General features: G+C 37.5%; 1 protein-coding gene across 1 annotated transcript in view; it reads left to right on the forward strand.

The window, feature by feature from the left end:
- The first annotated feature begins 1897 nt into the window (after positions 1-1897).
- The window catches only part of RPE65 (RPE65, retinoid isomerohydrolase), a 22830-nt gene continuing 12277 nt past the window's right edge, over positions 1898-12450 (forward strand). The window contains exons 1-9 of the mRNA XM_011365720.1: positions 1898-1954; positions 3060-3142; positions 4823-4973; positions 5959-6066; positions 6169-6310; positions 9970-10117; positions 11314-11395; positions 11632-11764; positions 11874-12013. Coding sequence (XP_011364022.1) covers positions 1944-1954; positions 3060-3142; positions 4823-4973; positions 5959-6066; positions 6169-6310; positions 9970-10117; positions 11314-11395; positions 11632-11764; positions 11874-12013 — 998 coding nt within the window. The 5' untranslated portion in view covers positions 1898-1943. The remainder of the gene's footprint in view (positions 1955-3059; positions 3143-4822; positions 4974-5958; positions 6067-6168; positions 6311-9969; positions 10118-11313; positions 11396-11631; positions 11765-11873; positions 12014-12450) is intronic.

Here is a 12450-nt window from a genome sequence, read left to right on the forward strand (position 1 = left end):
TTGTAGCATATTTCAAGCCATAAATCTAATGGTCATCCTTTTTCTGCCTTTTATTTCCCCAATGCATTCACCAATCACAAAGTTTGATCAGTCTTCTTCTGAAATATCTCTTGAATCTCACCATTCATATCCATTCCCAATACATTCTCCTATATCAGCTACTTTCACTTGTTTGGTCTTTTCCTAATTTATCTTTCCCAAATTTCCCATTCCAACATATTATCCAAAATGTAATCAAAGTGGCCTTAATAAAAAACACATCAGACTGTATCAATCTTCTGAATAAAACATTTAAAGTTATTCCCTCTGTTCTCATGATTTGAGTCACGATTTCTTTATATAGTTTATGAGATGGCAAAATCTGTCCTGATCTAGCTTTATCACTTACCGTTTCTCAAAATCATGCTTACTTCCAGACTTTTGTAAATTCTACAAGTTGTACCTGAATACCCTTCTTGCCCATTGACTGGCTAACTTTTACATAGTCTTCCTATCTTAGCTTAGATACTTCCTCAAAAATCCTTCTGAGATCTCCACATGCCAACAAGGATGTTCTTTCTATGCAATAACACAGTACCCTTTATTACCATCATTTTATAAAGTTGCAAACAAGACATCGATTTTAGTTAATCAAAGCAGCACACAAATATTTTAAATATTAGGTAGCTAACAGAATTTCTGCAATGGCTAAAGAATGGGGCTTGGAGATTACCAGGCCAGTGATAATGCTCTATGTTTCACTGTAGAATGGATCTAGTGGAGACACAACTGCCTTAGTTGAACAGAGACACCGTAGATTCTTGGCACTGGGTGTCCTACCACTAGAACCTCTGCCCCTGACTCTGATTGGTAGAGCTGAGGTCACATGCCTGCACCCTCACTGCAAGGCAGGCTGGGAAAGTAAGCTCTCATCTTTTATCTTGAGGAGTGCTCAGATTAATTGCTATACAATTTTGTTGAAGATCCCTAGGGTGGGTAGCCATAGCTAGTTATTAATTTTAAAACGGTTAATGAGTTTCTCATTAACTGATATAGTATGTATCTTGTTCGTTTCTGGGGACTCCTTTTGGCAGTACCATGTCTGTGCTAGGAAAGAATTCATGTTTAATAAAAGAGTGTATAAATATGAATGAAATAGTTCTATATATTCTCTGAGTGCAGAATATACACCTATAGACAGGAAAGTGAGGTGGAGAGCAGGCAAGCATTAGTGATAAGAATACAAAACAGGTTTCATCTTCAACAAATTAAAAGGACAAATCCAAGCTATAGTCCTCAGCCTGGTTGGAACTGGGGCACTGAATGGGGTCAATAAGGTGACCAAAGAGGTTACAGGTCCTATAATGTACTTCCATAACCCTTTACACTTCTCCAATCATAGCACTTACAAAACTGTATTGAATAGTTTACTAGTTTTCTGTTACCCTTGCAGAGCTACAAGATGTGTTCAAATAGGGACTGTGCCTATCTCTGTCTGGTCCATAGGCAATGTAGAATAGATTTTTTAAAAAATAAATAAATGAATAAATGAATGAGGGTGAAGGTAAGAGCACAAAGGTGGTAGAGGGAGCTGGGCACCAGAGAATGGTGCCAGGTTCCACTGGGGTGACCTGGACCAGCTCAGGCCTGATGCTAGCCACTCTCACACAGCTTCTTTCTTTCTAATCCACTTCTCATTCTCTTTGGGAAGGATCGAGGTCTCTGGAAAACAGCCCAAGAAACTGTTATGGGAACAGCAAGTTCAAATAATGCTCAAGTATCAGGTGGATCTGAGAACTGAAAGCCACTTCTGTTCCCCTTCCTCAGCTAAGGGGGTGGAAAGAGTTCTCAAAGCTATAATTCCTTTTAGGAGGATTTAAAAGGCATATAAAGGTCCCTGGCTGAGGACTTGCTTCCTCATTCTGGATTTGGTGACAGACCTCTCAATCCTCTACCAAAAGAAAATGTCCATCCAGTAAGTAACTCCGGAAGATTTCTTTTAAATGCCTTAATAGATTGATGGTAAGTGGGCTATTTCAAGAGCTCCTGAAGAGAATCGATGGCCTGTTTAGGGAAGGGCTCGGGTCTTGATGAAAGATTTTCTTCCTATATACAGAGTTTAGGTCTAAATTATAGTGGGATCTGTGTGTCTTAGGATGGCCCTTAGAAGCAGCTGGGAGCATGAGGATTTCAGTAAGGCAGACCTGGCTTCCACTTCTTGCCCAGCCACTTCCTAGCTCTGTGATTTGGGGCAAAATACTTAATGTCTTAAAGTCTAGGGTTTTCTATATATAAAATAAGTATAATGATAGTACTTACCTCATTGTATTGTTGTGGGATTTAAGAGAGCTAATAGCATGCAAAGTTTTTTTTAATGGTATATGGGACATAGCAAGTGCTTAATAAAAGATAACCATCATAATTAGAGAATCTAGTCGGAGCTTCCACTATAAGAGGTTATAAAATGGAACCAAAGTGAAGAGGCAGGAAATAAGTGAAAACAGAAAACTTGAATCTTTTCATCTGACTATTTTTAAAAAGTACTGTAGCTCTTGAAGACTGGTAAAGAAACAAAATGACAGGAAGAGATGATGGTATAATATGGGTGAATAACAAAGGATGAGGTATTGACCCAAAATGCTGTTATCTCTAGACTCATAGAAGGAAGAGAGATGAGACTCCCTGTGAGGCAAGAAAATCAAGATACGGTAACTTGAGAGTAACGACAAGGCAGCGTAATTCTATGAGAAGGACTCTGCCAGGAAGGGAAGTGATAGCAGCAGGAGTCATTGATTGATCTTTGGAAATATGGAAAAACTGAAGAGGGCAGGATTAAGTCCACTGTGACATTAAAAGGGAGGTGATTTTTTCTGACATCAAAGAAGAACTTACCCAGACCCTTCTTGAGTAATTTTCTATTCCCCCAAGCACCATGTGCTTCTTGAGCGAGACTGGACTGGTGGGGTTCATTGGCATTAAGCCTGAGCACCTTTTCTCCTGGAGCCCTGCTTCTGCCTCTGCCTCCGTGGACTTCTTTGAGTAGCATCATGGGCTTCTTACCCATTATTCCACCATTTCAGAGTCGAGCATCCTGCTAGTGGTTACAAGAAACTGTTCGAAACTGTGGAGGAACTCTCCTCACCACTCACAGCTCATGTTACAGGTGGGTCTCACGGATCTTGAAGCCACCCTCTCTATTTCCTTGCCAGCTCTCTTCTCTGTCTTTTTATTTGTGGGCACCTCTCAATACTTGCTCCTGCTGTGGGCTACAGACAGGAATCTGGAGGTTGGAAATTTTTATATCCATAACTCATTTCTTCTCATTTACCTTTTCTTTATTTCTCTAATGTAAAAAAAAAAAAAAAAAAAAAAATGCTACCTAACTTGAATTTCTTGAAAACTGGACTACACTTTTGTCAGTGCCTAGCTCAATGTCCGACACAAAGTAAATTTCCTATAAATATCTCTTCCACCAATGTCTGAATAAATGAGGGCCCCAGTGACAAGCATCTGAGAATATTACATTGAAGGGTGGTAGGTTTCATGACCATTATATTGAAAGAGTCTTGGTTCTGGAATCAGGTAGGCATAGGTGCTAATTGCAGTTCTCTTATTTTACTAGCTGTGAATCCTACAAGTTATTTAAACTTTCTGAGCTTCAATTCTCTCACCTACCAAAAAACAAATTTTACTGCAGAGGGATATTGTAAATGTTAAATGAAATAATGTAAATAGAAATTTTTACCCAGTATCTGACACAAAGTAATCAATAGGTGGTAGTTAGTAATATTGTTATCATTATCCAAAAACATCACATGACTCATACAGCATCCTTGCCTGGATATGAGGTTATGGGATGGGCCAAAGTCTGGGTAAGTCTCTTTCTTCCCAGTTTCCCTTTTAAAAAATAGAAGGGATGAGCCAAATGCTCTTACCCAGATTCTGACGCTAACAATTAGGTTCTAGCAATCAAATTAATATCGCACCTTTTAGTTAAGCCATATCTTCTTAAAGTTTTTGTCCAAAACACAAACCCTTATCAAGTGGTTTGCTAAAACTGAGCTGTAGAAAATAATCTATTTGTTAAAAAAAAAAAAAATAGGCAAAGATTAAACAAACACTGCACTTCTCAAAGGATAAAAGGGCACAAATGGAACTGATTAAACTGAAAGGCATAAGGCCTTTCTTGTGTGCCTCTCATTTTGCAATTGAGGAGACAGAGGCCAAGAGATGGCATGAGGCAAATCCTGAACCAGAATCCAGGTCCCTAATACCCAGCCCTGTGCACTTTCTGCTACAGCAGGTTGGCCTTTACCTGGACAGTAGCCCACACCCTCAAAAGAATATAGCTCCTTATTTTAAAAGACAATGTTCTTGTTGTTTCTTTTAAATAATTTATTTTATAGACATCTTTTTAGTGTCTTGATCCTTGCTCTTTATCCATCTCTTCTACCCTCACTCCATAAATATGTCAAGGAATTTGAAATTTTTCTTAATAGTGAAATTTTAGAAAAAAAGCAAATGTATTGGTATCCAGAGAAATCTATTAGATAGAGAACTCAATTCCCCTCAAAATGCTTTTTTTGGTCTCTCAATCCACATATCCAAACTCTAAGGTATTGCCACATTTCCCCCAACTTGGTCTCCTAGTGAAAGAAGGGTTGATCAGCAGGCACTTGCTAAGTGCTGCCTAGTATAAGAGCTGGGAATAAAAATCACTGCTATCTTTATAAAGAAGAGGCTGCCCAATCAGGCTGCTAATATAATCACTACACTGTACCAGGAACAGCCCAGCCAGGGGCAGGGGAAAGGAGCAATGTTCTGTGTCTCATATTCATCACAGGCAGGATTCCTCTCTGGCTCACCGGCAGTCTCCTTCGATGTGGGCCAGGACTCTTCGAAGTTGGATCTGAGCCATTTTACCACCTGTTTGATGGGCAAGCCCTCCTGCACAAGTTTGACTTTAAAGAAGGACATGTCACATACTATAGAAGGTAAAGAAACACTAGGCCGTTTCCCCCTACTATGAGTGGGGCCTTTTTCAGCTCCTCTTCCCCTGTGCTTTTCAATCTCCTGAACCTAAGAGGGGACTTATATACTCACTTCTCTGAGTATTCACTCGGGCCAGTGCATCTGCATGGACACCTGGGATATGGGATAAAGAAGAAGCTAAGAACTAGGGCTTTGGGTTCCAACATACCTGGCTTCAAATCCTATATCCATCGGACACCACTGGCATAAGTGGGTAATCTTTGGCAAGATGTTAGTATTTAATTCTTGATTCTTGTCATCTCTAAAATGAGAAATATTAGAATCTACTTCAGGGTTCATTACAAGGATTAAATAACAACACAGTACCTAGCACATGGGAGGCATTCAGTAATAATAGTTATTGCTATTATTGTTAAACCATTGGCTCTCTTAACTCCTTCCTTTTTTTTATAATCAGAAAGGCCACAGGGAAGGACCATATATGTCATAATGATACAAGAAAGAGAAATTTCCTAAAAATAGGAGATTGTTGCTGAAGAAAACACAAGAAGGACATAAGGGAGATTGAAAGGAATCTAATTCAGCATGCCATGTTTTATATTTCCTGCTAAGTGCAGGTTGATAGATTATAAGCTACCAGAAATCAGAGGTCCAGTGTAAACTATCATGAGGCTGGGTGGTGTGATATGGAAAATGCATGTTTTATAGCTCAGCAAATTAAGTGATATACTAATCATTAAATTTTCCTGAGCCTTGGTTTCCTCAGCTGTCACTGTGAGATTTATAAGACATAAATTTAAGCTTATGGCACATTGTGTCTTTCTCCCTCGGTCACCCCAAGAAAGAGACCTGACAATACTCTTCATTCTTCATGTTGTGGATTTATGATTCTGACTCGATAGAGACACACAGAATGACCATTCTAAGCTCCATGTGGACTGATTGCCCCTGTCCATGACCCTTTCCTATGTCTCAATGTAACTTCAGGTTCATCCGCACTGATGCTTACGTACGGGCAATGACTGAGAAAAGGATCGTCATCACAGAATTTGGCACCTATGCTTTCCCAGATCCCTGCAAGAATATATTTTCCAGGTTACTGAAACTCAACTGCATGTATTAAAAACATTTTATGTTAGCCTTTTTTCTTTCATGGCTTGGAAGTTACTAGACTGAAAAATCCATTTACTTCTACAGGTTTTTTTCTTACTTTCGAGGAGTAGAGATTACTGACAATGCCCTTGTTAATGTCTACCCAGTGGGGGAAGATTACTATGCCTGCACAGAGACCAACTTCATTACAAAAATTAATCCCGAGACCTTGGAGACAATTAAGCAGGTAGGACATGGTGTCCAGGTGACATTGCTCAAAAATTTAGAACTGCAACGTCATGGATAGACCTAGAGATTATTATGCTGAGTGAAATAGATCAGACAGAGAAGGATAAATACCATATGATTTCACTTATATGCAGAATCTAAGGAACAAAAAGAACAAACTAATCAAAAACAGACAAATACAGTGGACAATTTGGTGACGGACAGAGAGGAAGAGGTGTTGGGGGGCTGAGAGAATGGAGTGAAGGGTTAAAGAAGTACAAATTAGTAGTTGATATATGGTTACAGGGATGGGGAGCACGGCATAGGGAATGCAGTTAGCATTAATATGTTGGTTAGGTGGAGGGCCGGGGAGGGAGGGAGCAATTGGGGGGATTGTTTTATGAACTATATAAATTTCTAACCAATGTATTGTATATTTGAAACTAATTAAAATATATAAATTTTTTAAAAAAAATTTATAACTGCAACTTAGAATTAAATCAACTGTGCAATTTGGTGGAAAGAACATGAGAGCCATATTTTCAAATTCTTGCTGCGTCATCATCTACTAATTACGTGACATTGGGTAGACTTTGTTTATTCATCTATGAAATTTTAAACACATTATATGAATTGGAGGAAAGCCTTATAAGATGCCTAACATTTATTCATTTGTGACGCAAATATTTATTGAAATAAAATAGCATAGAAAAAATATCAGCAATATTAAAAAGTGACAAATTTTGCTAACTTAGGCAATATCAATGCAGCATTCAATAAAATAGATCCACCTTTTCAATCAATACTTATTAAGATCTAACCATTTGAAGTCATTGTTCTTGTCTTCAGAAAGCTTAACATCTAGATGGAGAAATCAAACAATTACACAATTTGACTATGACAGGACACATAATATGATGAGTTCTTTAAGAGAAGGAAAACCTATGAAAGCACAGAGAAGAAAGAGATTACTCTTGTCAGTAGTTGGGGGATGTAAAGTGGGATAAGTCAAGGAAGGTTAAAAAGACTTGCATTTGAGTTAGAAGTTAAAGGAGAGGCACAACTTCAATGAATTTGGAGAAAGGACATTCAGATAGAGGGAGTAACATGATCAAAGGTATAGAGATGGGGAAATAGAGGATATGCTCATGGAAACTAAATAATAACTTATTTGGCTAGGTTTGCAGTATTTTCAAATGGAGGTGCTAGTGGCAGAATCATTCATTGTGTGGGGACTGTCTCAGATATTGCAGAGGTTTGGCATCCCTGGCCCCACCACCTAAATATCCTTAATCATGCCCTCAATCACTGTGGAAACACAAATGTTCCCCAACAGTTCTAGCTCTCCTCTGAGGGGCCAACATCATTTTCAGTTGAGAACTAGGGATCTAGAACATGCAACGTCAAGGAGGATAGTTGAAAACAGGGCAGGGTGAAACTAAAAGTTTGAATAATAGAAAAAAATTTGGAATAAGTTGTTTAGCTAATGGGAAGCTACTGAAAGTTTTTGCTTAGAGAAATGGTATAAGCAGAGCTGCACTTTAGGATATTTAACTGCCATGTGTAAACTGTATGGGTGGGCAAAAGAGATAAGGGATAGCTAGGGGACCAGTTTGGTAGAATTCAAGATCAGAACTAGAAATTTAGTGTAGTGGGAATAGAAAGTAAAAATAGTTCCAACACTGGGTCTCAATGACATGAGCCGATTTATAACTCTCAACGGACTATTTACTAAGGTTTAACATATTCTCAACCATTCTTTCTTGTTTTTGATGTATGTTTGTAACCACATATGAGTATATGTATAGATAATTTAGAGAAGAACTAAAAATGACTGATATAGTGAATCTGTATTCTAACTGCCATGGTAATGTAATTGGAAATATAAAGTTCATGGTATGGCTCCAGAATAGACTTTATCAGGAGTCAGGTTTCATTGAGAACAGCAATGTAACATGACTTCAAATAAAAATATAGTTTTAAAAGTTGAGGGTTTTTTTTTTGTTTGCTATTACTGAAATAGCCTTCTACTCAGTGCCTCTGTTTCCAGTCTGATTCTCTTAAATATAACTTCCTTAATCCAAGTAGAAGCACTTTTTCTAAAATGCAAGTATGAATGTGTTACTCCATTTAGGGCACCCACAGTTTCCAAGATAAAGTCCAAACAAGGGCTTTTGTGGCTGGCCCATTCTTCATTCCCCTCCTCCATGCAGGCCCTTCATGGCAGCCATGTTGAACAACTAGTAGTCCCCAAACAGCATGTGCTGTTTCACAACTCTGGGCCTGTACATTAACGTTCCCACTCCCTGGAACACACTGTCATCCTTCTCCATTTGACTAACTTTTACTCATTTTTCAAGCCATAGTTGAAGTAATCACCTTGGGAAGCCCTGCCTAATTTCCTAGTCTGGGTTAGATGGTTTTTCTCTACAGATGTCATTTTACACTTATAGCACTGTCTGTATACCAGCTTACCGGTCTACCACAGCACCATCAATTAGAACTTTATACAATGATGGCAGTGTTCTATAGTTGCATTGTCCACATGCTATTGATCACTTGAAATGTGGCTAATGTGACTGAGGAATTGATTTTGAAGTTTTATCTAATTATAATTAATTTACATTTAAATTGCTACATGTGGTCACAATATTGGACAGCACAAGTCTACACTGAAGTTCTTGAAAGCATGGACCATCTCTGTTTCTCTAGACCCAAGCACAGAGCCCAACATACAACAGAAGCTCAATAAGTACTTAATGAATGACTGAATGGATACCTTGGCTATTATTGAAATAGGATGCTAAAAATTCCCTATACTTTAAAACATATTCACCTAATCAAAGAGTAAATATTTTGTTTAAACAAATATATACTCCATCAATTACTCATTCAATAAATCTTTACTGAGCAGGTCTCAGGTAGAAATTCAAGAGCCAATTTTGCCAGTATCTGGCTCTGTGTCCTTGAACAAGCCACTTGAACTCTCGGGACCCCGATTTCTCCTCTGTAAATAAGAGGTTTGTGTTAGATTTGTGGTTCTGAATATCTTATGTGACTACAAATTTAATTAAAACACTAAATCCTCTCTCCAAAAACATTTACATTTAATTCCAGGAGGTTTTATGGTTCCCCTGAAATCTATTTAGATTAAGACATTCTATACTAGATGAATGTTGGGGTTCCTTTCAGTTCCAGCTTCATACTTTATGGAAGACACTGGGCTTGGTATTTAGGTTGTACAATACAAAATTGCTATTTTTGTAAAATGAAAATTATTAAATATTAGCGATTTTGTACAATTCATCTAATACAACAAATGGGAATATTAGGAAGTCCCAGCATTCAACTTCATCATTGCTTGAGGAAAAACTGCAATGTGCAAAAGTAAAATAACTAACCAAAGCAGTATATAGTATATATTTGTTAAAGAGCATAGTCAAGGAGAACTCAGATTTCAGAGGCATGTGGGGTCAGTAAGGGGGTCAGAGGAGAGCTCTGCATTGAATATGGGAATTCAGGCAGACTTCAAAGAGGGTATGACTCAGAGAGATGGAAAGAAAGAGAAAGTGCATTTAGGGTAAGGGTGCAAGCAGTAATGGTGAGGTCAAAACAAGGGCCCAAAGGTGTAATATAACCTTTCTCTCAACATGATTGACATTCGCTCTTCTTCCATAGGTTGATCTTTGTAACTATGTCTCAGTTAATGGAGCCACAGCTCACCCCCACATTGAAAGTGATGGAACTGTTTACAACATTGGTAATTGCTTTGGGAAAAATTTTTCATTTGCCTACAATATTATAAAGATTCCTCCACTACAAGCAGGTCAGTTTACCCATTTGACTTGTCTTAAAATATCTATATTGTGAGAAAGTTACTAGAAACATTAGACACCAAATCAAAATATCAAGATAGCACTATATGCACAGTTAAATTAGTCTCAGATTTCAGAACAATTGTCCTCACCCATACACTACCATGAGATCAATGCCCATGGACATAATAGCAGTATATGACAACTTGACAATATAGAAAGCAAGTGTCCAAGTTCTATTCTACAATGTTTCGAATATGTAGTATCTATGTCACATAAGATTTAGATTCAAATTTAGCAAACGTTTATTGAGCGAGCACTTATTCAAGTGCCAGGCAAAATTAAATTTTTAAACAATACATATGCATATGCATAATAGCATACACTCATATATTGCGGTGTACTATTTTGTGTATGTTTAATTTGTAAGACTACGAACAAATCTATTAACTCATATTCATATTATAAAGAATATTAAAACAGAAGAGAGTACTCTTTAGAATTCTCCACTTACCTGCCATTGTCGGAAATTTGATAACCATCTTGATGACAGAATTATTTAAATATATGTGGATTTTTGTTTAGTACTGCTTAGTATAGTTATTGCAGTGTAGTCCCACCAGCAGTATCACCTGGGAATCTGTTAGAAATATGAATCTTGAGCTCCACCTAAGGCCGACTGAGGGAGTAATTCTTGGAGTGGGCTAACAATCAGTATTTTGAGAAGCTCTTTATGTGATTCTGATGCACACTAAGGTTTCGAAGACCACTAACTTAGTAGTAAATAAACTTTAACTGTGCATAAGAATTACTGTGCAGGGCTAATGACACAAACCCATGTATACTGTACTCTATAAGCCATTTAAGAGATTGTAAAAAGCATTTTTGCAGACTAAGGTTTTGCCTTACTCTCCTGACTTTAACCCACCTCCAGTTAGCAGATGTGACTCCACTGTACTCTGCCTGCCACAATCCTACATGAGTGCACTTTTCCAAATCTGCTGCTATTTGGATTTTCCTGGGTGATTGCAGCTTCACATGAAATTTGCTAAGAAATGTCAATGACTAGGAAATAAAAATAAGCTCAGAAAAAAATCACGATCTGAAAATGTATTTCTTTGCTTGCATAAGCTGTTCTAAGTGCTTTGTATTTTAAAAAAAAAAAAAAAAGGCTCTTCCAAAGCCCTTTAAAATCACTTTGTTTCAGATAAGGAAGATCCAATAAGCAAGTCAGAGATTGTTGTACAATTCCCCTGCAGTGACCGATTCAAGCCATCTTACGTCCATAGGTAATTTTGAAGGCCTGCTATAAATCTTCAGGAAAACTCAATTTTAATGATTTACTTTGCCTACCTTTGATACCAATTTTGATCACATTTTCTTACAGAAACTTAAATTTAAACATAATTAATTTCACGTAGGCACTGTTGATTCATATAACTGAGCATACTTTGTGTATACACATATCTTTGTGGTTTGAGAATCAGCTCTTTTCATTCACAAGGCCATTTGTGTTTTTAAACAGTTTTGGTTTGACTCCCAACTACATTGTTTTTGTGGAGACACCAGTCAAAATTAACCTGTTCAAGTTTCTTTCTTCATGGAGTCTTTGGGGAGCCAACTACATGGATTGTTTTGAGTCCAATGAAACCATGGGGGTAAGTCTTACATTTATTTTGTCAGGTTTGTGATCCTGAAGAAGATGTGTTTCATAATGCACACTTTTTTTCTTTTTAAAAGCATCAAAATATTTTTCTCATTTTTAAGGTTTGGCTTCATGTTGCTGACAAAAAAAGAAGAAAGTATCTCAATAATAAATACAGGACCTCTCCTTTTAACCTTTTCCATCACATCAATACCTTCGAAGACAATGAGTTTCTGATTGTGGATCTCTGTTGCTGGAAAGGGTAAGAAAAGACAATGGATAAATGTTACATCTTCAGTTGCTTCTGAAAATTAGGGGCCTTTTTCAGAGGTGCTGCTCTCAATATTTAACCTGAATTACATTTTTAAAAGCAAGAAGTATGTGTAAGTCTTAAGATACCATCGAGAAATCTGTAGAGTTTAGGTAGTCAGAAAACACTCACCAACTGAACATCAAAACCATAGTTAATGATTATAAACTGATCAGGTCTATTAACCAGACCTGAAAAGATAAGTGACGTGATAAGTGAACTTAAACTCAAACTTAAACCCAACTTCACATGAACTTGACAAACATTGACAAACCTCTTGGTTTGGGAGAAAGGCATATTTTCTTCAAAATAGCCAAGTTACTAAAGACAGTAGCTGCTAAAGACACAGACAGAATGGTAACGGAGAAGCAGAACAGAAAGCATGAAAG

This window comes from Pteropus vampyrus, unplaced genomic scaffold (assembly GCF_000151845.1).
Source record: "Pteropus vampyrus isolate Shadow unplaced genomic scaffold, Pvam_2.0 Scaffold115, whole genome shotgun sequence".
Classification (NCBI taxonomy): Eukaryota; Metazoa; Chordata; class Mammalia; order Chiroptera; family Pteropodidae; genus Pteropus; species Pteropus vampyrus.